General features: G+C 34.4%; 2 protein-coding genes across 2 annotated transcripts; one reads left to right on the forward strand and one right to left on the reverse strand.

Moving 5' to 3' along the window:
• Positions 1-788: 788 nt before the first annotated feature.
• LOC106449042 (caffeic acid 3-O-methyltransferase-like) lies at positions 789-11830 on the reverse strand. The gene is made up of 4 exons (XM_013890852.3): positions 11195-11830; positions 7073-7392; positions 1455-1519; positions 789-1315 (listed from the first exon to the last, which is right to left on the reverse strand). Exons 1-4 carry the CDS (start codon positions 11599-11601, stop codon positions 1013-1015), a joined length of 1095 nt encoding a protein of 364 aa, XP_013746306.1. The 5' UTR covers positions 11602-11830; the 3' UTR covers positions 789-1012.
• Positions 11831-22624: 10794 nt separating this feature from the next.
• LOC106447728 (glutathione S-transferase T3-like) lies at positions 22625-23425 on the forward strand. The gene has a single exon (XM_013889706.1). The coding sequence runs from the start codon at positions 22625-22627 to the stop codon at positions 23423-23425; it is 801 nt and encodes a 266-aa protein (XP_013745160.1).
• The last annotated feature ends 1227 nt before the right edge of the window (positions 23426-24652 follow it).

Here is a 24652-nt window from a genome sequence, read left to right on the forward strand (position 1 = left end):
ACTTCAATTTAGTCTTTTCTTTTATGCTTTTATCTATTTCCAAGGATGTCATGCAAGCCTTGTGTCGTTTCCAAGATAGACATGCAAGCCTTGTTTGTTTCCTATTTAAATCCATTGTATGTTTCATTTCAGATCATTCAACCATTTTAAATAAAATCATCTTTTATCTTGTTGAATCCTTTGTTAGTATGAATATCATATTTCTGTTGCGAGGTGTGTGAACCCGAACAACAAATCCTCCTAGGTCGTCTTGGTGCGTCATATCCTCGGGCTTCGGAGTGGGTAAATCAAAGGTCTTCTACAACCTTAGTGTGACCCTTCGTTCCACCTTCCTTTGATCGAGTATTCGATTCAAAGTCTATCCATTTACCAATCTTCAAGTGCTGATTCCCGGGAGGGTTTTCATTAGGCATAGACAGGGATCCTACAGAACTAGTCAGCTATGCGGAAAGCGAATGTCACATTTGTTTCAATGCAAATGAAATTTCTGATTAGCCAAGTTCGCAACAGAATTGGAGGCCGTAATAAAGACTATTCAGCTATGTTTTCCGGATTTTAAGATCTCCCACATCCCAAAAGCGCAAAATAAAATTTCTAATTCTTTAGCTAAGATTACAAAGTGTTTTCATAAAGAGAGCTATGTTTTATTAGTTATTCTATTCTAGTCTGGTTATTCAACACACATCAAGTTTGAGTAATAGAATAGCCTTTTGTTGTCAAAAAAAGAAAAGTTACCTATATGATTTAGTTTAATAAAGCTAATATAATCATCCACCTTTGAGCATTTGTTTTGATTAATGAGAATATGAGACCATGGATTTTTTTTTCTACTAAAATAGTCAGTTTGACAGCAACTTTAAGGAAAAATAGAAAATTTGACAGCAACTTAATAATCATATTCAAATATATATAAATATTCAAGGAACACAAACCCGACCACGTACAACCACATTTTTTTTTTCTTTTAAATAGCTTGAAAAACGAAGAGTATCTTTCAAATAGAAATTCCATTTCAATCTGCATATAATTCAAGGATCCAAAAAGAGTAAGCGCCGTAAATGATATTTGGGAGGTTAAAACCTGCTTTCATAGCCAAAACTTCGAATTCTTCTTTGGTTCTCTCTTTGCCTCCCTGTGTTGCACACATTATTCCCACGTCGTAGAACAGTGAATTTTTGGTTGCTAGATCGGTTTCATATATTTCTCGCGGCATTATATATTCAATTATAATGACTTTGCCATTTTTTGGTAATGCTTTCTTACAGTTTTTTAATATCGCCACACATTGGTCATCGTTCCAATCGTGAAGTATCCACTTAATCATGCATAATAAAAATACTTTGATTAGTAGTGTCATATTTCAATTATTGATAATTTATTCTATGTTTTGTTTTCTTCTGATTTTGTTATCGAAGAGCTTTAAACGTATTTATTGTGAAATAGTTAGGTTTTACCTTCATGAATATGGCTTGACCCCGTGGAATTGCATCAAACATGTCACCACCAACGTGTTCTACACCTGCAAGTAGTTGACTTTGTCACCATGGGGATTCAACATAGCCTTCTTAAATTCCAGCGATCGTTTTTAGAATCAAAAAGGTCGGTAAGTTGTTGTTTAATTGGTTGTGAACTATATAAATACTTTTACTTCAAATTATCTAGTCAAATTGTCTATGTGGTATTTATTTTAGTTTTATTCTACGTAATCTTTTTAAAATTGATACTTTATTGAATAATTAAAGTGCCTTATTTGTTTACCTAATGATTTACACAAATTGTTTTGAGAAATTCCCATGTAGCTCTTTTTAGTTTATTTTCAGAAAAATAGTTCTTGACCAATTTTTTTTTATTAAATGGTTGACATTTATACCCTAGGGTTAACTAATCTAGATTTAGGGTTTAAAATTAATGAATCAGATTTTGAGCAAAATGTTTCAAATTTAGAAAAAATAAAAATAAAAATAAAAATTGGCTATTTTAGTCATTTTCCTCTTTGAATGTTATTTTTTTGATAAAAACTTAAAAATGCTATTTGAGAGGATTGCCCAATTGTTTTTCTCTTTTAATATTAATTTACTGTTATATATCTTATTAAAAAAATTAATACACAGTCATTAAATTATATATCGGTATGGTAACAATGAGTTAATAATAAATAAAAATAACTAAATTCGTGGCTTATTGTAAACTTGAGATGATATTGTAAACTCTAAACTTGTGTTTTGTATTGACCATTAACGTGAGTATATATACAAAGGCATAAGCCGACTTCAAGACGTAACCCTAGAGAAAATAGGAAACATAACATAAGGGTAAGACGGTTTAGTAAGATAAACCTTATCTAAAATACACTTTCCTAATACTCCCCTTCTAGTTGGAGAGTGAAGGTCTTGAACACCCAACTTGGACGACAATGCTTCAAATTGAGGACGTCTCAAAGCTTTGGTTAAAAGGTCTGCAATTTGATCCTTCTGACTTGACATGAATGGTTGAAATAAGACATGCTTTAACCGCATCGCGTACACTGTGACAATCGCGTTCAAGATGCTTCATACGTTCGTGAAAAACAGGGTTAGCAGCAATATGAATGGCTGCTTTACTGTCATAATAAAAACGAACCGGTTTAACAATCTTGACTCCGAGATCCTCCACTAAAGGAACAATCCATTTTACTTCTTTAACAGCCGTGGCCATGGCCCTATATTCCGCCTCGGCAGATGACATAGACAAGGTGTCTTGCCTCTTAGTCTTCCAATCAATAGGTGAATCACCAAGAAACGCCACGTACGCACTCAACAAACGACGACTATCTGGACACGAACTCCAATCAGCATCGACATAGACTGAGAGTTCAAGGTTATTATCAGCACGCAGAAGAATACCCTGTCCTGGACAACCTTTGAGAAAACGAACAACACGCAGAGCCGCATTCCAATGAGCTTCACGTGGTTGTTGCATAAACTGAGACAAAAGATGAATTGTGTAGCATAACTCCGGTCGAGTGATCATCAAATAGACTAGCCGACCAACCAAGCGGCGATACTTCTTAGGATCAGCAAGAAGTGGAGTGTCCTCTTCTGTTAGTTGATGATATTGTTCCATGGGAATAGAGACCGGTTTACAGCCGAGAAGACCTGTGTCTTCAATAATGTCTAACGAGTATTTCCGTTGAGATATAAAGATACCTTCTTTGGACCTTGCAACTTCGATGCCAATAAAGTATTTGAGCTTTCCCAATTCTTTCATTTTAAAACACTCACATAAGTAAGTCTTGAACTTGACGAGAAGCTCAAGGTCAGTACTCGCAAGAACAAGATCATCGACATAAATAAGCACACGAATCTCCTTAGAGTCTTTTTTTTATGTGAACATAGAAGCATCTGAATATGACTGGAGAAACCCGTACTCTAACAGCGAGTTTGTGAGCTTTTCAAACCAACAACGCAGAGCTTGATGGAGTCCATATAAGGACTTGCGGAGCAAACAGACTTTAGTTGGGTCAGAGTGAGTGAAACCCGGTGGCAACCGCATGTAAACCACTTAATTTAAATCACCATGAAGAAACGCATTGTGGACGTTCATCTGATGGACCTCCCATCCTTTTGCTGCAACAACGGCAAGTAGACTGCGAATTGTGCCCATTTTAACAACTGGAGCGAATGTTTCAGAGAAATCATCACCTTGGACTTGATTATTTCCACAAGCAACCAGACGCGTCTTAGGACGTTCAACTGTACCATCGGCATTAAAATTTAGTTTATAAATCCATTGACAACCAATTGCTTTCTTGTCTTTCGGAAGAGAAACAATATCCCAAGTGCCGCTTTCTTCATGAACTATCACTTCTTGTTTCATTGCACCATGCCAAATCTTATCCTTGACTGCCTGAGAGTTTGATTGTGGTTCTACTCCAGCAGTAACAGCAGCAAGAAATGCTCGATGTGCTAGTGAAAAATTCTTGTCAGTAATGTAATCAGTTAAAGGATATAGTGAGTTACCTTGGACTGTCTCATGAGGATGTGATGAAGAACAGCGGGTGTGAGAGATGGGTTTTCAAGATGTATGGCATTGTACATAACGTAATCCTTGAGCTTAACAGACGGAACACGAGGTCGTTGTCCTCGACCTAAGACTTCTTCTTCAGCTTGTACAACTGGTGTGTTAACAGCAGGTGATGAAGGAACAACAACATTCAGTGGAGATTGTTCAATATCGACTGTCCCAACAACATCAGTCGTAGGAGAGGACGATGTCCTTATTTGCTCAACGACCGTGGCCATAGGAGGTGTTGCTGAGACTGACGAACTCCCCCTGTCTTCTAAGGTAGGTATATTAGTGTTTTCCCAATCACTGTCTGGTTCTGCATTTGAAAATAGGGGTTATTTGTTAAGAGAAGCGAGTGTTGGTGCTGAGAAGGGAAATTCTGATTCCTGGAACACAACGTCACGTGAGATGAAGAACTTGTGTTTATCAAGATCATACACCTTCCATCCTTTTTGTGCATAAGGATAGCCAACAAAAATACACCGACGACTTCGTTTCCCAAATTTATCTTTATCACGCGACCGATGATGAACAAAGCAGAGGCTCCCGAAGACACGGAGTTGTGAGTAACTTGGTTTCTCATTATACAGAAGCTCGTATTGTGAGCGATGACCAAGCACAGCTAAAGGCGTTCTATTAATCAGGTAGGCTGCAGTCAAAATTGCCTCCCCCCAAAACTTGACCGGCAAGTTACTCTGAAATAGCAAAGCACGTGCAATATTAAGAATGTGACGATGCTTTCTTTCTACTCGTCCATTCTGTTGAGGAGTAGCCACACAAGAGGTTTGATGGATGATCCCATTCTCACGAAAGAAACGAGACATACACATAAACTCGGTTCCGTTATCACTGCGAACAATCTTAACCTCTTTGGAAAATTGTTTCTCAGCCATCTTGCAAAAGTTCTTAAGGACGGTTTGAACTTCTGACTTTTCAAGAAGTAAATAAGTCCAGACTGCTCGTGAGAAGTCATCAACCACTGTGAGAAATTACACAGCACCATATGAAGTTCAAACTCTATAAGGACCCCATACATCGCAATGAATAAGCTCAAAACATTCTGTTGTTTTATTTAAACTTTCATAGAAAACTTCTCTAGTTTGCTTAGCTTCAAAACAAGTGTCACAAGGACTGGAAGCTTTATTAGAATCTAACACAAACGGTAAATAAGATAACACTGAAAACGAAGGATGTCCAAGCCTTTGATGCCAACGAAACTGATCAACTGAGCGAGTAGACTTGTCAGAAACTTCAACACGTGCAGCCATAACATCTTTAAAATAGTAAACCCCATCTCTCTCTTCACCTGCTCCAGTCAGCGTCCTCGTGAAACGATCCTATAAAACACAAATAGTGTCGGTTAGAATAGCAAAGCAATTCGTCTGTCGCAGTAGCTTAGACACTGAGATAAGGGAGCAGTTTAAATTCGGCACAAACAACACATTCAGTAATGTGATGCTATGGGAAAAGTGAAAGACACCGGTATGTGTCGCATAAGTTTTATTCCCGTCTGCAAACCTAACTGGGCAAGAGGGAATACTTGTGATGTTTTCTAGAAACGAGAGCTCTCCTGTCATGTGATGAGAGGCACCTGTGTCTAGAATGAGATCACCATAAAGCTTACCAGTCAGCCTCTCAGTCGATTTGTTTTTCTCATTAATCATCTGAGTGAGCGCTTTCAACTGTTCCTCAGTGAACACTGCAAACGATGATGAGTTCGAAGAGGTAGCATGAGCATTGTGGACTTTTGTGCCGTTAGTCTTGTTGCGGTCTGAGCTGTAACCTCCACGACCACGACCGCCTCTTCCTCCTCTAGTATCACCTCGGGTTTGTGGTGTCTCTTCCCACCAGTCGGGGAAACCTACCCGCTGCCAACAATTAGCCTTCTCGTGACCACGACGTCCACAATGAGAGCAACGAACTACTCGTCTTGTTTGGCCAGAATTTTGTGTCTCAGATGCTTCTTTCTTAGCCATAAAACCGACTGCACTCTGCTGGATTTCACGTTCCTTTGAAGAGGCAAGACGCTGCTCCTCGCGAACGACTCTGGCATACGCATCACCTAAATCAATAGAGGCGTCTGTTGCAAGAATTCCTTGACACACAACACCAAACCGCGACTCGTCCAAGCCCATAAGGAACTGATGGACCTTCTCTTCTTCTCTTTCTTTCTCGTAGACAGTTACTGCACTGCAAGTACAAGGTGGGAGAGGTTTGTATGTGTCCAGCTCTTCCCACATCTTAGTAAGACGACCAAAGTAATCCATTACTGACTGTCCATCTTGTTTGCAAGACGCCAACTGTTCTTTAAGATGATGGATACGAACTTTGTTTCCCACAGAGAAACGTTTCTTCAAGTTTTCCCATAACTTGTGAGAGTCGGAGATAAACGTAACTGTTGATCGTACCCTGGCTTCGATGGACGAACGAATGCAGCCAACAATTAAGGAATTGAAAGACGACCAGAGCTCGAATTTAGGATCATCAATAGTAGGTTTTGGTATTGTTCCATCGATAAATCCTAACTTCCGTTTAGCTCTAAGTGCATTAACTAGCTCTGTGGACCACTCATTGTATTTGTCACCTGTAAACATCACCGATGTTATCAACGCTCCTGGGTTGTCGGATGCAAATAGAGAATATGGAGTAGGTATGTTGACGGCACCACCTTGACCTTGCTCAACTTGAGCAGACTAACTTTTGGTAGCGGAAGACATGTCACCGTCGACCATAACTTCAGACTGTTGTTTTTACCAAGAACAAAGACTACGAACGACGAAAAAAAAAACAACTCGGGTCACATAACTTTATCGCTCTGATACCATGTAAACTTGAGATGATATTGTAAACTCTAAACTTGTGTTTTGTATTGACCATTAACGTGAGTATATATACAAAGGCATAAGCCAACTTCAAGACGTAACCCTAGAGAAAATAGGAAACATAACATAAGGGTAAGACGGTTTAGTAAGATAAACCTTATCTAAGATACACTTTCCTAATACTTATAATTATAGAAAATAGTTACCTTTGATTTTGGGAGCTTCTGAAACGACATGTGGCAAGTCAAAGTTAACACCTTTAAGTTTTGGGAGCCTGGAGAGAATTAAAGCAAGATTTGCACCTAAGCCACCTCCAACATCTACCAAAACTCCACCACTAAGACTATTGAACCCGTTGTAAGTCTTTAGTATCTTCTTCATTACTATTGATGTGTGGTTAAGCATTGCCTCGTTAAACTCAGCTCGTATATTTTCATTCTTCTCCATATCCTTAAAGATCAAATCCCCATATACTCTCTCGTACGCCCGTGCTCCACCCTCCAGTATTGACGCCGTGAGTTGAGAGCTTTTCTCGCCAAAAAAATAACCAAGAAAATTACTAGTAAGTTTACCAGATTTTTCTTTTTGCCTCTTACCATACGTATGTATAATAAGTTTGGTGAGAAGAACATGTCACAGTGTGGGCTTCTTTAACCAGTACAAAGCCGAATTTAAAAGTTGGGAACATGTCACTGGCAACTAAATTTCGATAGAATGCATGCAGACATGTTTGTTGCGCTGAATATGTCTGCATGGGTAATTAATTATTTCCATGTCACTGGCAACTAAATGAAGAAAAAATTGTATACGTAATTAATTATTTCCATTCTATCTTTGTATAAATATTGATATTTATTATCTTTAACTGAATATTGTTTTCTCAAATACTATAGAAACTTATAACTTAAATCGAAATCCACAAGGACCAGAACCAGAGAGATATTAATCAACTTTGGTAAGTAAAATTTAAATGTGTATAATACTTGTTAAATAAGATATTACGTGTCTAATTCTTTCTTCAGCTTCATGAATTTGTCTATAATCAAAAAGTAGTTTTTTCTACCTTTAACAAGTGAAAATAATATCAAATGGTAGGTTATTTGATTAAAAAAAAATATCAAATGGTAGGTTGAATAAATTTTTCATATTATTGTTAGTATCTATTTTAAAGAGATAAAAAAACAACGATTTGACAGATAGAAGAAATTTTCCATTTATCCAAATAAACACAATAATGAGGACGTAGGGACAAAAACTCGACTAACCGGTGCTTAATACTCCTAAGCAATTTCTCACCTAAAACCACCACTTGCAATTTCGGAAAAGAGCCTTTCAAAAACAGAAATATGTTTTATATGGACCGACAATACTTTTACGATGTTGGAAATTATTCAAGCAAATATAATTTTGGATGTTCGTCCATATGTGAAAGAAGTTTTCTTGGAATTTTAAGATATTTCTCTCAAGAGTAAGGCAAGTTTTGTGTAGAAAATATAAACCCATGGTAGTTTAGAATTTTTTTAATTCGAATATGTAACATAAAATTTCAGTAAGAGTTAAATATTCTTGCCAAAATCCCCTATATATTAATAGAGAAACATCTAAAAAGTTATAACCTCTAAGTTGTATTAATTAAAAAATGCTCTGAGTTGTCACGTAATTGGAATGATAATTTTGCTTATGTGACTGTTTGAGAATCAATTGAGAATTTTGTTTGTCCAAAATTAAATTGCTAGAGAATGTTATATTATATAGTATGTTCATTATGGACCATTCATTTATCAAATTGAAATTATTATATATTCTTTCATTAAATAAAACCTACGGAAGTACCTAATGTAATTAAAATATATTTGGCAATTAATGATTTTAAATAATAAAAATTTGCTAACAATCTGTATACTTTCTATCATTTTTGTTTAATTATTTATTATTAAAATAAATTACACAATTACATTAATCATATAATAAAAATTTAGATTTTTTTTGTATATGTTGTATTTTAAATTTTTCAAAACGAGTATAAAGTACTAGAACTGTTAAAAGTCTCAAATAAACTTTTTTGATCAAAGTTTAAATTTTTTTCTATAATAAAATACAATGATTGGCTACAAGTAGGGAAGTTAATAGATATCACTGGCCCAATTGGCACATGCCATTTGAGAATTGATCGCCATGCAAGGGTGCGGGATGCAGCCGGGAATTCAAGTTGGAACATCCGTGGCCACAGGAGTCGCTACTTTCAAGAACTTATTGATCGCATCCGTACTGTACAACTACCTCATGAAACTCTCGGACACGACGTCGCGCTGTGGAAGCACTCCGATGATAATTATAAGCCTTACTTCTCATCATTAAGCACTTGGGAGCAGGTAAGAGACAAAAAACCCGTTGTCTTTTGGAGCAAAGTTGTATGGTTTACACAGGGAGTTCCACGCTTCTCATTTATATTGTGGCTTGCGGTAAAGAATAGATTGTCCACGGGTGATAGAATGAGAGTTTGGGGCATCCAACAAGGATGTGTATTATGTGGTGAGAGGGATGAAACCCGTGATCATCTTTTCTTCGCATGTCCTTATTCTTTCACAGTGTGGGACAAGCTGGTGAACAGGTTGACTGGAAATGGCACAGATCCAGACTGGATGGGCACGCTACGGCACGTCAGCGACAACTCACTTCCCCTATTTGACAGGATTTTGCTAAAAATGGCGTTCCAGACATGCGTCTATTTATTGTGGAAGGAAAGAAATGGGAGGAGGCATCACACATGTTTGCGAACAGTATATCAACTGATCAGGATCATTGATAAAACAGTACGGAACAGGATTACTTCGCTCCGATACAAGGCGGGCCATAAGTTAGAAGGTTTAATGCGTCGTTGGTTTGAAGTTACGGCCTAGTTGATTTTCTTCTAGATCTGTAAATCATTTAGCTATAGTTTGCACTAAAGCTTGTAATACTCTACTATTTCTATTCTGATCAATAAATTTAACATTTCATCAAAAAAAAAAAATACAATGATTATAAAATCATATGAATAAATAATTTTACTTTATTAGGTGTTTATGTTAATATATATATATATATATATATATCATATCGTTTAAATTAAACTATACATCATATGAAAATACATACTTATATTTTGATTGCGTTGAACATATATTGAAAAGTAAATATTTTAATTTTGAAATCTTCATTGTTTTTTTTAATAATTATAAATTATTGAACCACTAAACATTATTACAAAAATCGTTGGTGTAAAATTTTGTTACACAAATATGCAAATAATTATAAAATCATATGAGTAGAAACTTCATTTAATAAATATTCATATTAAAAGCATACTATATATATATATATATATCTATGTTAATATCATTTAAATTTAATTATATATCTTATACGATAGATAAGATTGAATGTTTTGATTTATTTACTCTAAAATGATTGTGAATAAACAAGAGCGGTCGTTTGATTTATATGTGCACTCCAATTTATTAAATAAGAGTAACTAATTTCTTAGTCATTTAATATATAATTATTATTTTATTATTTCAGAATATGCAGAAAAACTTAAATAAGTAATAAATATAAATTTTTATTCTGCACAAGGTGCAGATCTTAACCTAAGTATGTATCTCTTTAATAATTTTAAATCTTAAACATTTTTTAAATCTCAGGCCAAAACAAAATAACGAAATGAGAATAAACTCAAAAATCAATATTTATATCGAGCAATAAACAAAATGAAAAAAAACGACACAAAAATGAGAAAAATATTGAAGATAGATATAGGATTGGCACGTGAACGTAAATTTCTCATAACCATAATTAACTTTTAAAATTGTAAATCGTGATATAAAACCGAGCTGGCATAGTTTCATTGTAACCAAATAGTAGGCCTGAAATTCTTCGGCCTAAACGTTAGGTTCTTATGCGATAAGTGATTTTTTTACTTAAAATATTTTTAAAAATAGGTTTAGCTCATCTGTAAACAAATTATGTAATTAACAAAAAAAAATTTAAAAATTGTTTAAGAGCCAAAAATATTAATTTGATCAGAAATATAAATTTAATTTTTCCATACGATATTTCTTCAATAATGTTCATATAAATTCACTATGCGCCTTGAATCCTATTAAACTGTGTATTCTAACACCTACGTTGCTTATAGCAAAGGATAAACCACCCATATCTTTTTTTAATGAGATTTGTTTTTTTTTTTAAATCCAGGGTGATTTGTGCTTTCCTTTAAAAGAAATTTTGTAATTCGCATCTGTGACAAAAGAAAACCATATATAAGAGTTTATTTAATTTACTCATACCACATATCGCCTTCAAATTTGGGGTTGGTAAAACGCAGAGTAGACGCCAAAGAAAATCTATCTTCATCCTTAATAAGTTTCCTTCCGGCTTTTCCCAGTCCGTAAATTCTAAATTCTTTTCCTTCTTTGTCATTCACCAATTTACAAGTACATACCGAATAAGCAGAAAGAAGACGTAGTAATCGATCAATCATCATTGGAGCATCAGGATTTCTTGCAGCGACTTTGGAAGCTAAATCCAAGGGTGAGAGATGAGTTCCCAAAGGTCCGGCCTTGGCAATAATCTCCAATAAATCCAGTTCTATTGCAGTTTTTATAGCGTAAGGGACGATTCGAAGACCGATTAGTTGCATGGCTAGTAACATATCTTCTTCATCTTCATCTGGGGGAATTTGTGTTGAATTCATATTTAGGATATTCTTTGAATGAGGATTGTGATGTAAAATGAAGGAGAGGAGAAAGGTTAATTATTTTGTGCAAAGGGCTTCGTAGCGGGCTTTTAAAGAGTACTGCAATTAAGAAATCTTAAACCTGCTGACGCATGTATTTTAATTTAAGAGTACTTAAGTATTTTGGCAGATTAGCTATCAAGGACGTGGAAAGTGATCTCAATGATGTTATTGTTTTTTGAGAAAATTGTTTTTTTAGGAAAAAAAAAAATGATAACTATGTCTTATTAGGCTAATTTCTTTTTTGTACCATTTTTTCTTCTAATACCCTTTAGTATTTTCAAAAATAAATCAAATAAACAGTTTTACAAACAAAAAAAGAATTCAAACAATAGTAACTACCGATGAAATACCTATATCAACTTATTGGTATTTTTTTTATAATTATAAAAATGTTTAAATCGTAATTTCATATTTTATTCTACAAAAAGTAGAATTGACATTCTACACGATAAAAAATGTAATCCATTTTTTGCATTGAATCTAATATGTTTAGAATATGTGATCTACGTAAATAATAGTAATATAAAAATATTTGGAAAACACATTTCGCGCTTAACCTATCGTTCTAAAATGTGTAGATTCCAGATTCTACAGATTTTAAACATGTTTCTATAAACATGTTTAAACAGATTTTAAACAAATCTGTAGAATCTGGAATCTACACATTACTATAAATCTAAAACATGTAGAAATCAAAATCTACACATTACTATAAATCTAAAACTAGTAGAAATCGGTTTCAAACATGTTTAATGTGTTCTACATATAGTAGAATACAGATTCTACGGATAAAGATAATTAGTTCCAAAAATATGGGAAGAGAATATTTGGAAACATTCAGTTTCCTTATATTTATTAAATCAATTTTTTTTTAAAAGAAAATCGTGATTTATAAAATCATTTTTTAAATTAAAAAAATTAAAACATCGATTTGGAAACCGATTGATCTGAACCGGTCGATCCTGATCTGAACAGACAAAAGACTTTTATACCCTTGTTCTCTATATATATAATAAATCACTATTTAAATTAAAAAAATATATTTTTAAAATTTTTTTTTCGAATTATACTTTTTCAAATTCGAACTTTTTTATAAAAAAAAAATTAAAATTTTTTTTTTCAAAATTGTTTTATATATTTTTTAAGTATTTATTTATATATTTTTTAGAATCCTAAATTCCACATTCCAAAAATTTTAATCCACCACTCAACTCTAAACTCTAAGTCTAGATTAATAACCCTTGGGATATAAGTGTCTTTTACCATTCATTAAAAGTGAGGGTAAAAGTAGTTAGTGTAAACATGAAAAACGATACTAGGAAAGTGGTATTTGTGGCGGTTTTCCTTTTTTGGGATTTTTAATATTTTTAAAAATTATTTTAGTTAAATATTATATTTTAATATTTAACATTTTTTATTAATTGTAATTTCGAATTTTTAATTGAAATTAAGGACAATATTGTCATTTTGAAAATATTTAGACTAATAGGACATAAAGTATATGAGATTAGCCTAATAGGACATAGTTATTATTATTTTTTTGCCTAAAAAAACAATTTTCGCTTTTTTGGGAAATTTGTGAGAACGGAATTTAAATTCAGTCTCTTTTTTCTTTTTGGTATAAACTTTTTTTTGTCCATTTTTTTTTCCTTTTACTCTTTTCATTTTTAAAATTCAATGAAATAAATAGTTTTATGACTCAAAAAATTATAAAAAATTGAAATAATTGATGAAACACTCATATACACAAACTAATATTTTTTTAGTTGAAAAACTTGATAAATTAAATGTTAAATTATGTTCTACGAAAAGTAGATTTTATCTTCTACGAAAAATTGGTTAGTAGAAATTGAATTTCAGTTTAAACAAATTCCTCTATATTTTTTAGAACGTACAATATATCTACTTTTAATTAAATTTCAAAATATGAGGAATGCGTACTCTACTAGTTGTAAAGATAACTACATTTTTGTGAATCCAGTTGTAAAAATAGCTAATTTTTTAATAAAATTTCAAAATATGTGGAATGCAAATTCTACCAATTGTAAAGATATCTACATTTTTTCTGAATGCAGTTTCTACTTTTATGAGATATTCTAAAATTTCATGAATGCCAAATCTAGACACAATTCAGACGGCTACATGTGATAGAATCTGCTTATGAATTTTTCGTCTTGCTTTCACGCGCACAGTGTATAAGGTACATTCTACGAATAAGAATAACAATATTTTCGAAAATATGGCAAGTGTAACTACAATATATTCTGAGAATATTTGGAAATCTTTTTATTTTCTTAAAACGTGTTTTAGCTATTTTTCTTCCCAAAAAATAAAAACTGAAAAGAATTTTCATTTATTTATTTTGATTTATTTTCTAAAAATTGATTTTCAAAAAGTTGACTTATTTTAAATTGTATTTAATAATATATGTAGATATTTAAAATTATAATCTTAGACATATTTTAATTTATTTCTTTTGATTAAGATATATTAAATCAAATTTTATAAAATTAAAAAAAATGATATAAAATTTTATAGTTATCAAAAAATAAAACTAAACAGAATTCATATATTAAATTGATTTGGGGATTTTTTATTTCTTTTTTCTTTGTTTCTTTTTAGATTTTGTTTTAATTTGATTTTGATTCAATTTTTGTGTTTTCTTTTTCTTTTTGGGTCAAAATTCGTTTTTCTTTTTAATTGATATATAAAAGTGAGCTTTTAAATTGTTAATTGATAAAGTAAGAGTAAGATTAGGGATTTTAAAAAATATTATATTAAAGGGACTAATTTAGGTTGGTTTCATACTAAAGGCACAAAGAGATTGTTGTTTTGTTTTATTTTGACAAATTTACCTTGTTTATATTCTAAACAGCTTGTAGGTTTGATTTAAACAAATATTTAACTGTACGGTTGTCATGATTTTTAACTTGAAATGATTGGTGGTATCGTCCCAGATTTAACTATCAATATACGATTTTCAATATTAACTAAAGAAGTAACTGTAGTGCTGACTAGTATTATTACTATGAATAGAAAAATCATATCTTGACTGGGTTTTAAATTTTCAACTAGATTTGGATCCGCACAATCGTGCGGTTTTAATTTTCATGTTTATATATATTTTATATAATTAGAATAAAATTTTTAAGTTACTTATATATTTAAATGTTTATATTTAATTATTTTAAAGAAAACAATTTGATAGTTTTCATACTGTAAGTTAATTGATTATTTTAAATCGTCACATATATTTGGTATTTTTTATGTTTAGTCATTTAAGATAATAACAATATATATATATATATATATATAAAAGTTTAAGATAATTTAATTTTATACATGAATTATCTAATTTACTAATGTTAACTCGTTCTACCAACATATTATATTTCTAGCATAAATTTTTAATGTTTAGGAAAATAAATATATTAATTTATCAGTTTAAAATATTTTTATCATATTTAGTTAAATACAATGTTTTATTTTAAAATGATAGATATAACTATAAAATAGTAAAATTTGATATAAATTTTTTTCATTTATAAAAGATAACTGAGTATATATATATATATATATATATATATATATATATATATATATATATATTAATGTATAATAACATTAATTTCATTACTAATTACAAAATGAGTGAAAATATTTATATACAATTTCTGATAATTAAGATATTGTTATAATTTTTTCAACACATTTGTTAAGAAAATTATATATATATATATATATATATATATATATATATATATATTATATTTTAAATTAAAAGATATCAAATTATATTATGATTTAAGTAGTTAAAAGATTATATATTAGCATTAAGGAAATACATTTAATAAAAAATTTAAATGATGATCCAAATAAAAATATCACACATGAATCAAGGTGAGTTTGTTAACTAATCCGGGTTTTTAGGAGTCAATATTATATTAGGAATGATATATTATTAATCCATATTATTAGTAATAAATGAATGATAATTGATTTCTACTGAGAGTCTATTTTTTAAAAATCACACATGAATCAAGGTTGTAACTTCTGTTTTAATATATAAGATTGTAAAAAAAAAAAAACAAGCGGACGTCGTTTTTTTTGCTTGGATCATATAAGTTGACAAGAAAATCGAGTATTAAAGTACTTTGTCAGCGTAGCATGGGGGAACTTTCATCTTTATGCAGGTTTTTAAACAGCTAGGAGGTGTGATTCTCGGCTATTCGAGAAAAACATGATTTCAGTGACATCCTTGATTCTGTCAAACAAAATGTCAATACTCTATGTTTTGCAAAAATGTTATTTTAGAATATTTTTGTTTTCACAAACAGTACTGGCGCAGGATCAAGCTTAATAAAGCCATGTTCAACGCAGGTTCTTAGCTTTGGGTTCCTATCAAAAAAATATTTAAAAAATCAGTGGGTCCCATTGTTTTTTTTAGAAACGGATCTTACGGGTCGTATATAAGGACCGATATTTCTTCGTTTCTTGCATTGTTCGCGGGTCCCACTAACACGTGACGGTCCGCGATTGGTTCTCTTTTTAATTATTATTATTTTTTCATCAAACAAAAAAAAATCAAAAAAAAAAAAATTACCTATAATTCCGTGCCGGAGCTCCTGCGTTGAACATGCTCTAAGCTCGAAGATCGTTGATTCCAAGAGGAATAGCCGTTCGACGAGGACTCGATGATCGTTGATTCCGAAGAATGGCCGTTCAAACGAAAGTTCTTAGTAATCGTTGATTCCAAAGAATACCGAAAACAAGGTAAGAAGAACTGAAAGTTCTAGGGTTTTATATATTCAATAATCAAAAGTTCTTTACAAAGCTATAAAACAACCTATTTATACTTGCCCTTTTTCAAAAAAAAAAAAACAACCTATTTATACTATACAATGTATATCTCGAACTTATCTCTTCGTACTAATCTACAAGGATCTTTAAATAAAAGAGAATCTAAATAATGCTGAACGAACACGTTAAACTCGTAACATATAAAGTCGCAAGCCCATGGCCCATAGATGCGCTGCATCAGTCTCTCTGGGTGGGAAAGGATTCGCCCACGAATCCAACATGTGGTAATCACCACTAAACAGATCCGCATCTGGTTGTGGTTACACTCGATAAACATATGAATTGATATGACCCAATATATCCATTGGTCACTCTTCCGCGACTTCAACATTTTGTACGCATGACCAGTCACTGTGACATCCACAAGTAGGAAACTTTGGATATCGACAACTGAGGCACACGATCATTCTTTACAGAAACCAACGGTAAATCCCCAGGCTCAAAAGAACCTTATTGTATTGAACATCAGCCACATCCTTGTTCTGGAACCTGACAGTAGAAGCTCCTAAGTTCTCTTTATCATGACATTGAAGATATTCAGCAAGGTTCACGGTTCGACCATTGAAAATAGTCCTATATGTCCTAGTAGACAAACGCACGGAGAAACAAACCACCTTACCACAAACAACTTGACACAAGCTGATGTCCAAAATCCTGTAAGAAGTATGCATATTGAGAAACTTTGCATGACCCCATATTGCAACCCAACGTAAGAGATTACCACCAATTAGATATGGAAGTGTGATCTCTAACTCATGACGTATGACCTCTTGTTTTCCGTCTAGGATCAAATCCCACTCCACGCCGATCACTAAGGGATTCTTGCACCGGAAGATATGAAGTATGTGAAGGTGCCAAAAATCTGAGACAACCATTATTGCTTCTACAATGCATTCCCAATGAAATAAACCCAATATCGCATGGACATTACGCTGGTGACCAACAGGTGTCGTATGTGGAAGGAACCACACCTTCTGTTCGTATTGTGTGTCTCGCCAATAATTAATGTCTTCTGATACGAACCCTAACAAAAGACGTAACTGACGCCGTGATGGTGGCGAGAACAAAGATGGATCACAAAGACAATGGAGATGAGAGGTTGGCCACAACAGCTTTTTTTTTTTTTTTTGAATGAATGTTAAATTCTTATTCATCAAAAAAGCCTGTATACATCAAGTGTGACCATAGTCTAATGAGATAACTTTCATACTATGCATCAACTTTCTAAAAAATAATCACACTCTAGTAAGAAACCAGAATTGCATAAGCTCCCCCATTCCTTTCGCTCCATGGTTCCTCATCAAAGTGATCTTGTTATGTATCCCTTTATCAATCATACTCTTCAATGTAGACAGAGGTAACAACTTTTCACCATGAATGATCTTGTTACGCTCCCTCCAAACCGCATATAGAACCGCTTGAAAAGCATATCTCACACAGAACAGCCGCTTCCTTTCCATGGTTTCGTCTCCAATAATGCTTACTATCTCAGACCATACATTAGTGTAAGAACTACAGAGAACACCCCTTGCAATATGTTCCCAAATCTGAGAAGTGTAAGCACACATAAAGAACAAATGGTTTCTTGTCTCTGGAGCACTCTTACATAGAGCACAAGTAGTGTTAATCCCCTGATTCCACTTGGCAATTCTATCCAATGTAGACATTCTATCCAGCATTGATAACCAGGCCATGAAAGCAAACTTCGGCGTCGCATGAGCAAACCAAATACCTCTGGCCCAACTACACGAAATGTTGGAATTGCGCAGCAACCCCCATGTCTCATGTGTTGAGAACTTCTGCTTAAATCCCAGCCTTCCCCTCCATAGACTCACATCTTCCTTTTCTGGACTCAACTTCTCTGCGATGATGATCAACTCAGCTTCAATATCATTTAATAATCCCAAACGGTGCCTTCTCCTTCGTCGACTAGTCAGAATAGCTTCCTCTACAGTTGCTACCCTGTGAACTCCCATATCTATTATTCCTCTTGCTCCCAACAGATCAACAAGCACACCTCTATCCAGCCAGCTGTCATACCAAAATGACGTATGCCGACCATTCCCCAACTCTTTTCTGTAGAAAGACTTGGCTACTTCTCTCAATTTTAACATTTTCCTCCACATCCAAGACCCCATTTGAGTTTTTGATTTCACTTCCCAAAAGCTATTCCCCTTAAGTAAGTTGTTTCTGATCCATTTTCTCCAAAGAGACTCTCCAGACAGCATTCTCCAGATGAGTTTAAGCCCATACACCTTATTTACTTCCTTAAGATCTCTTAACCCAAGACCTCCCTCATTCTTTAACCGACAAACATCCTTCCACGTAACTTTAGCATTAGTTGACTTAAAGCACAGGACCTGTCCATAAAAATGCAGAGCAGAGTTGTTCCACTTCCTTGATACATTTGCTTGGAAGACGAAATACCGCTGCCCAGAAGTTCACGATACTCATCAATACAGCTTTTATAAGTTGAAGACGTCCAGCATATGATAGGAATCTGCACGTCCATGAACTAATCTTGTTTCTGATCTTTTCCACCAAAGGGAGATAGTCGTGCTTCCTCATGGCTTGAGACATTAAAGGTAAGCCAAGGTATCTAACCGGTAAGTCTCCTTCAGCAAATGGAAAGTTGGTTAGAATAGCACTCTTCACTGGCTCTGAAATTCCTGCCATATAAATGGTGGATTTTTCCAAACTGATGCGAAGGCCCGACCACACCTCAAACTCATCAAAAACTGAGAGAGTGCCTTCAATAGACTCCTTCGAACCTTCCACAAAGACCATCAAATCATCCGCAAAGCATAGATGTGTAAGTGAGATAGATTTACATCGCGGATGAAAACTGAACTTCCTCTCCCCCACAGCCTTATCCATCATAAGAGAAAGAACATTCATACACATCACGAAAAGGTACGGAGACAAAGAGCACCCCTGACGAAGCCCACGCGAACTCTGAAAATACCCCGCTAGATCCCCATTCACTTGAACAGAAAAGGAAGGACTAGTGATACACAGCTTGATCTAGTGTATATACTTCTCAGGAAAACCAAGAACTCGTAAGCTTTTCAAAACAAACATCCATTGAACAGAGTCGAACGCCTTTGATATGTCGATCTTCATCACACATCTAGGGGTAATCGAGTCTCTGTGATTATCTTTGACCAACTCAGAAGCCAACAACACATTCTCCATGAGCAATCTTCCTTGCACAAATGCAGATTGATTCTCTGTAATAATATTTGGTAGTAGCTTCTTCAACCGATTAGCCAAAATTTTTGATACCACTTTGTATAAAACATTGCAGCACGCTATCGAACGATAATCCTTCATCTCTAGAGAATCCACCTTCTTCGGAATCAAAGCTAGAATAGTAGAGTTTACTCCCTTTGGCAGGAACCCAAACCGGAATATGGACTGTACTGCCACAGTGAAGTCTTTGGCAATCACAGACCAAGTAGTTTTAAAAAATTCACTTGGAAATCCGTCTGGCCCAGGAGACTTGTTGCTTGGCATCTCAAATAATACTCTACGAACTTCCTCATCAGATACTTCTGCTCCCAACATACTACACTCCACATATGAGCATCGAAATTTTAACCCACAACAGCTTTCTTGCGCTGCAAACAACGTCGCTCAAACATATAAACGTCGTCAGTGTGTAGTTGAATCTCAATTGTTGACCACGTACCTCTCTCGTTTCCCACCAAGGCATGCAACTTAGCAACCCATGGCGGCCACATAATCGCTCTCTTCCCTTTTTCATGGAAGGCAAAGTTTATAAGGACTCCAAAATGATGCCTAAAACAACCCCCAACACAATGAAAACATTGAATGTCCATCACTGTCAATGATACTGAGCACAAACAGTTCCTGGACAGCCTCACTAACGATAAGAAAACCATAGAGACGTCGAACTCACACTTTTGTTTTGGTAGAGTAACAGAGTCGAGACCGAAGAAAGTAAATACTTGCTGGTGATGTGAGATTTGTGCACCAAGTACAAGTACTTTGCTGAAAGAACCAACTAGAGCCTTTAGATCAAGCCGATGAAGCAATAGAACTGATACTATATGTAGCCAAAGGCTCTCACATGTATATCTTTTAAGGAGCAATACACTGTTTTGACCATGCTTTTCATGAAGAAAAGCAATCAGACCTCTCATTTTAACAAAGACGAGAGAAGGTAGCTGAGATTTTGATGGAGGCGACAAAATAGAAGCGTTACGGCATGCCAACAACACACCTGTGTGATGATAAGAAAGGCAAGAGTTTGCTTGGGAACATAAAATTACCGTATTTCTCAGACAAGATTCTTTAGCCTCATTGCGTGGTACAAAGATTCTACAGCCAACAATTCTACCATCATATGAGAATGCACGTCTGACTGAATCGCTCTGAGCCGTCCTATGAGATCCATATTCATGATAGGCTCTTGCACCTTGCTGAAGAATTCTTGTAACCCTTAGTCAAACCACTGGACTAAGAGCAACATTATCGCTAACTCTTAGCATGTTTCTTAGCATTAATAACCCAAATAATAAATCTAAATAGCTTAAAAACGCGGATGAAGTTTGTTAATTAAGAAGTTTTCATACCGCGTCCTTAAGGGCACGTGTCATCCAGCAATAGAAAGAGGGAAGGGGTCGGGTAACTCACGCGTCGGTCTCGAAAAAAAATTCATCGTTTCCCTATTCTCTCTTCACGGCGATCTCTCGGCGATTTGAACCAAGACCGCATACCGATCTGTTCTCGCTCACTCCACACCGTTCTTTCCTGTCATCCAAGCTTCTCCGCCGATTCATTACCAAACCAGGTATGTGTTCTTCCTCTTTCCTCCGTTAAGAGTAAATCGTCATTGTCGATCTATCTCGAACATATCTGGGTTTGGTTGCTATTTTTTGTGATGAAATGATTGGCGATTGTGATTGCATGCTTGGTTAGAGTAAATAAAACGAGATTTAGATTGCCGATTGTGAATGCCCAAAAAAAAAATGGATTCTTAATAAGTTTATGTGTAATTGAGTAATATATAGTTGGTTTGTATAACAAGTGTTGCGGTTTTAGTTGAATGCCCAAAAAAAAAAAAAATTTGAGAATCATAATTACTTCAATCTGACTTTTGTGGTTGTGATTCTTGAATTCGACAATTCTTTTATGCTTAATTGAATAATATGTAGTTGTTTGTATAACAAGTGTTGCTGTTTCTGTTGAATGCCCAAAAAAAAAAAAATTGAGAATCATAATTACTTCAATCTGACTCTTGTGGTTGTGATACTTGAATTGGACAATTCTTTTATGCTTAATTGAGTAATATGTAGTTGTTTGTATAACAAGTGTTGCTGTTTCTGTTGAATGCCCAAAAAAATAATAATTTGAGAATCATAATTACTTCAATCTGACTCTTGTGGTTGTGATACTTGAATTGGACAGTTCTTTTATGCTTAGTTGAGTAATATATAGTTGTTTGTATAACAAGTGTTGCTGTTTGTGTTGAATGCCCTAAAAAAAAAATTGCGATTCATAATTATTTCAATCTGACTCTTCTGGTTGTGTTACTTGAATCATCCTTTGGTTTATGCTTAATTGAGTAATTTGTTGTTGGTTTGTAGAACAAGTGTTGTGGTTTCAGTTGAATGCCAAAAAAAAAAAAATTCCGATTCATTATAACAAGTGTTCCTATTTGTGTTTGGTTTGTCATTATTATTTCTGATGGTATTTGATGGTGATTATTAACTTGAGTGTTGGGTTAGTTAGACGGATGGTATTTGATGGAAGTGTAGTCTGTTTGAAACCAAGCCAAAAATGTGTGATAAGTATACTTGAATGGTTTTAGTTGTGTAATGTGTAATAGCTTCTGATAAGACCTTGGTAGCTATTGGTTAGTCATTATTATTTCGAAGTTATTACTCTTACAAGTTTCGGCTATTAAACCCCAACCATCTTTCATATAATTTCCATCATCTTCTTTCTCTCTTCTTTGCTAAGTAAAGTCTTTCCTCAGCTTTCTCTTCTATAAATCACTTCTCTGCTCTTGCTAATATGGATCCAAGGTATCCATATAGTCAGTCTTCTAGTTATGTAGGTCTTCTAAACATTCAACAAGAAACTGGTCTCCATGGACACTTTCCTTACGAGAGTTTTCATTCTAGTGTTAACTTTGAACCAACAGAGATCCCTCCTTTCACCAGCTAACCCTGAAGACACACCAGTGGACAAGAAGGAGAGGAGGAAATGGACAAAATCAGATGATGAGGTTGTAATCAGTGGGTGGCTTAACACATCTAAGGATTCAATTGTTGGAAATGATCAAAGGTCCCTCATCTTCTGGCAACGAGTAGGCCATTATTATATAACAAGTCATCATGCTATAGAGGGTGGTGACAAGAGAGGGCATCTCCATGTTAAGCAAAGGTGGCACAAGATCAATGATCTGACTAACAAATTCTGTGGGGCATTTGCGGCTGCCGAGAGACAAATTAGCAGTGGTCAGAATGAGAATGATGTTCTCAAGCTCGCTCATGACATCTTATACGCTGATCACAAGACTAAATTTATCCTTGAGCATGCGTGGTGTGTGTTGAGGTTTGAACAGAAATGGATTAACCTCAACACACCTAAAGCGACTGGTAGTTCAAAGAGAAAAACGGGTGAGACATGTTCCCAAGCTTCAAGCACCAATGTTGGTGAGCAAGAGATCCGGCCTGAAGGTGTCAAGGCTGCAAAGGCTAAAAGGAATAATGGTAAAGGGAAGTCTCTTGATGAGTATACGACCATTTGGGAAATGAAGAAGGAGGATTTGGCAATGAAGGAGAAACTGTCTAAGCTTGCCATACTAGACACGCTTCTTGCCAAAAAAGTACCACTCAGTGATGCTGAAGAAGTCGTGAAGAATAAGCCCTTGGCCGAGTATTTCTGAGAATAAGCTTAACTATGTCTGTAAAATTCTGTTTTAAGTCCCTTGTAGTATCTTCTGTATTATGTTTGCACATGTTTCCTTGAATGTCTTTCTTTATAAATTAATCAGTTTATGTTATTGCTGCTAGCTCTTTTATAAATGAATCAGTTCATGTTTTAGCTGCCTTCTGTCTTTATGAATCAGTTCATGTTAATGTTGCTTTCTATCTTTATGAATCAGTTTATGTTTTAGCTTATGTTAATGTTGCTTTCTACCTTTATGAATCAGTTAATGTTTTAGCTTATGTTAATGTTGCTTCTCGGCTTCATGTTAATGGTGCTTTCTCGTTTTTTTTTTTTCAGGTTAAGTGAATCATGGAACTTGATTACAGTTACACCCAGCCTTCTGAATCAGAGGAAAATGGTGGGAACACATTCGACAGTGGCTACAGCAAAACCAAAGCTCTCATTCGTCAGGACCAAGCTGAGGTAAGCTACAATAATCGTGTGCCGGTTCAGTACCCTCCGCAGCCAGAGGTTGAGTTTAGATTCCCGCAGACATGCTACTGTGGTGCTCAACCTCTGATAGCAACATCTAACACTAAGAATGACCCTGGTAGAAGATACTACACGTGTGCGAATGTTGATGATGGAGAGTGCCATGTCTGGAAATGGTGGGATGACGCGGTAATGGAGGAGATGAGAGCGAGGGATACACACATACTTCAATTGGCTGAAAAGGTAGATTATCTAACCCTTTTCAGTGACAATGACACAGACCTTAACCAGCTTAAGCATCTCTATAATGACACTGAGTAGAATCTGGTTAGGCTAGAAAAGTTAGTGTGTGAATTAGCTAAGAAGAATTCAAGGTTTAGCAATGGCTTTGAATACTTTGTTGGCCTAATGGTGATTGTGTTAGTTTTAATTGGTATGTTCCTTATGTTTAAGTAACTGATCATGGCTGTTCTTCAATGGGTGTTGACGTATGAACTCTTTGTAATGAAATCTGTGTTGTATTGATATTAATGGTTCTGACTATCATGAGGCTAAAGAGACAAAAGAGATCATACTTGTTACTTTTTATACTATCACGAGACTAAAGAGAACATCTTATCAGGAGACTTAAAAACAAACCTACAATCACAAGATGTACTATATATCACATGTTTTCTTCGTTTCTTCAAATTGAAAACAACCAACTATCAGGAGAACAAAACTTGAGACAGTATTTGGTATTCACGAGATG

Source organism: Brassica napus, chromosome C8 (assembly GCF_020379485.1).
Source record: "Brassica napus cultivar Da-Ae chromosome C8, Da-Ae, whole genome shotgun sequence".
NCBI classification, from domain to species: domain Eukaryota; kingdom Viridiplantae; phylum Streptophyta; class Magnoliopsida; order Brassicales; family Brassicaceae; genus Brassica; species Brassica napus.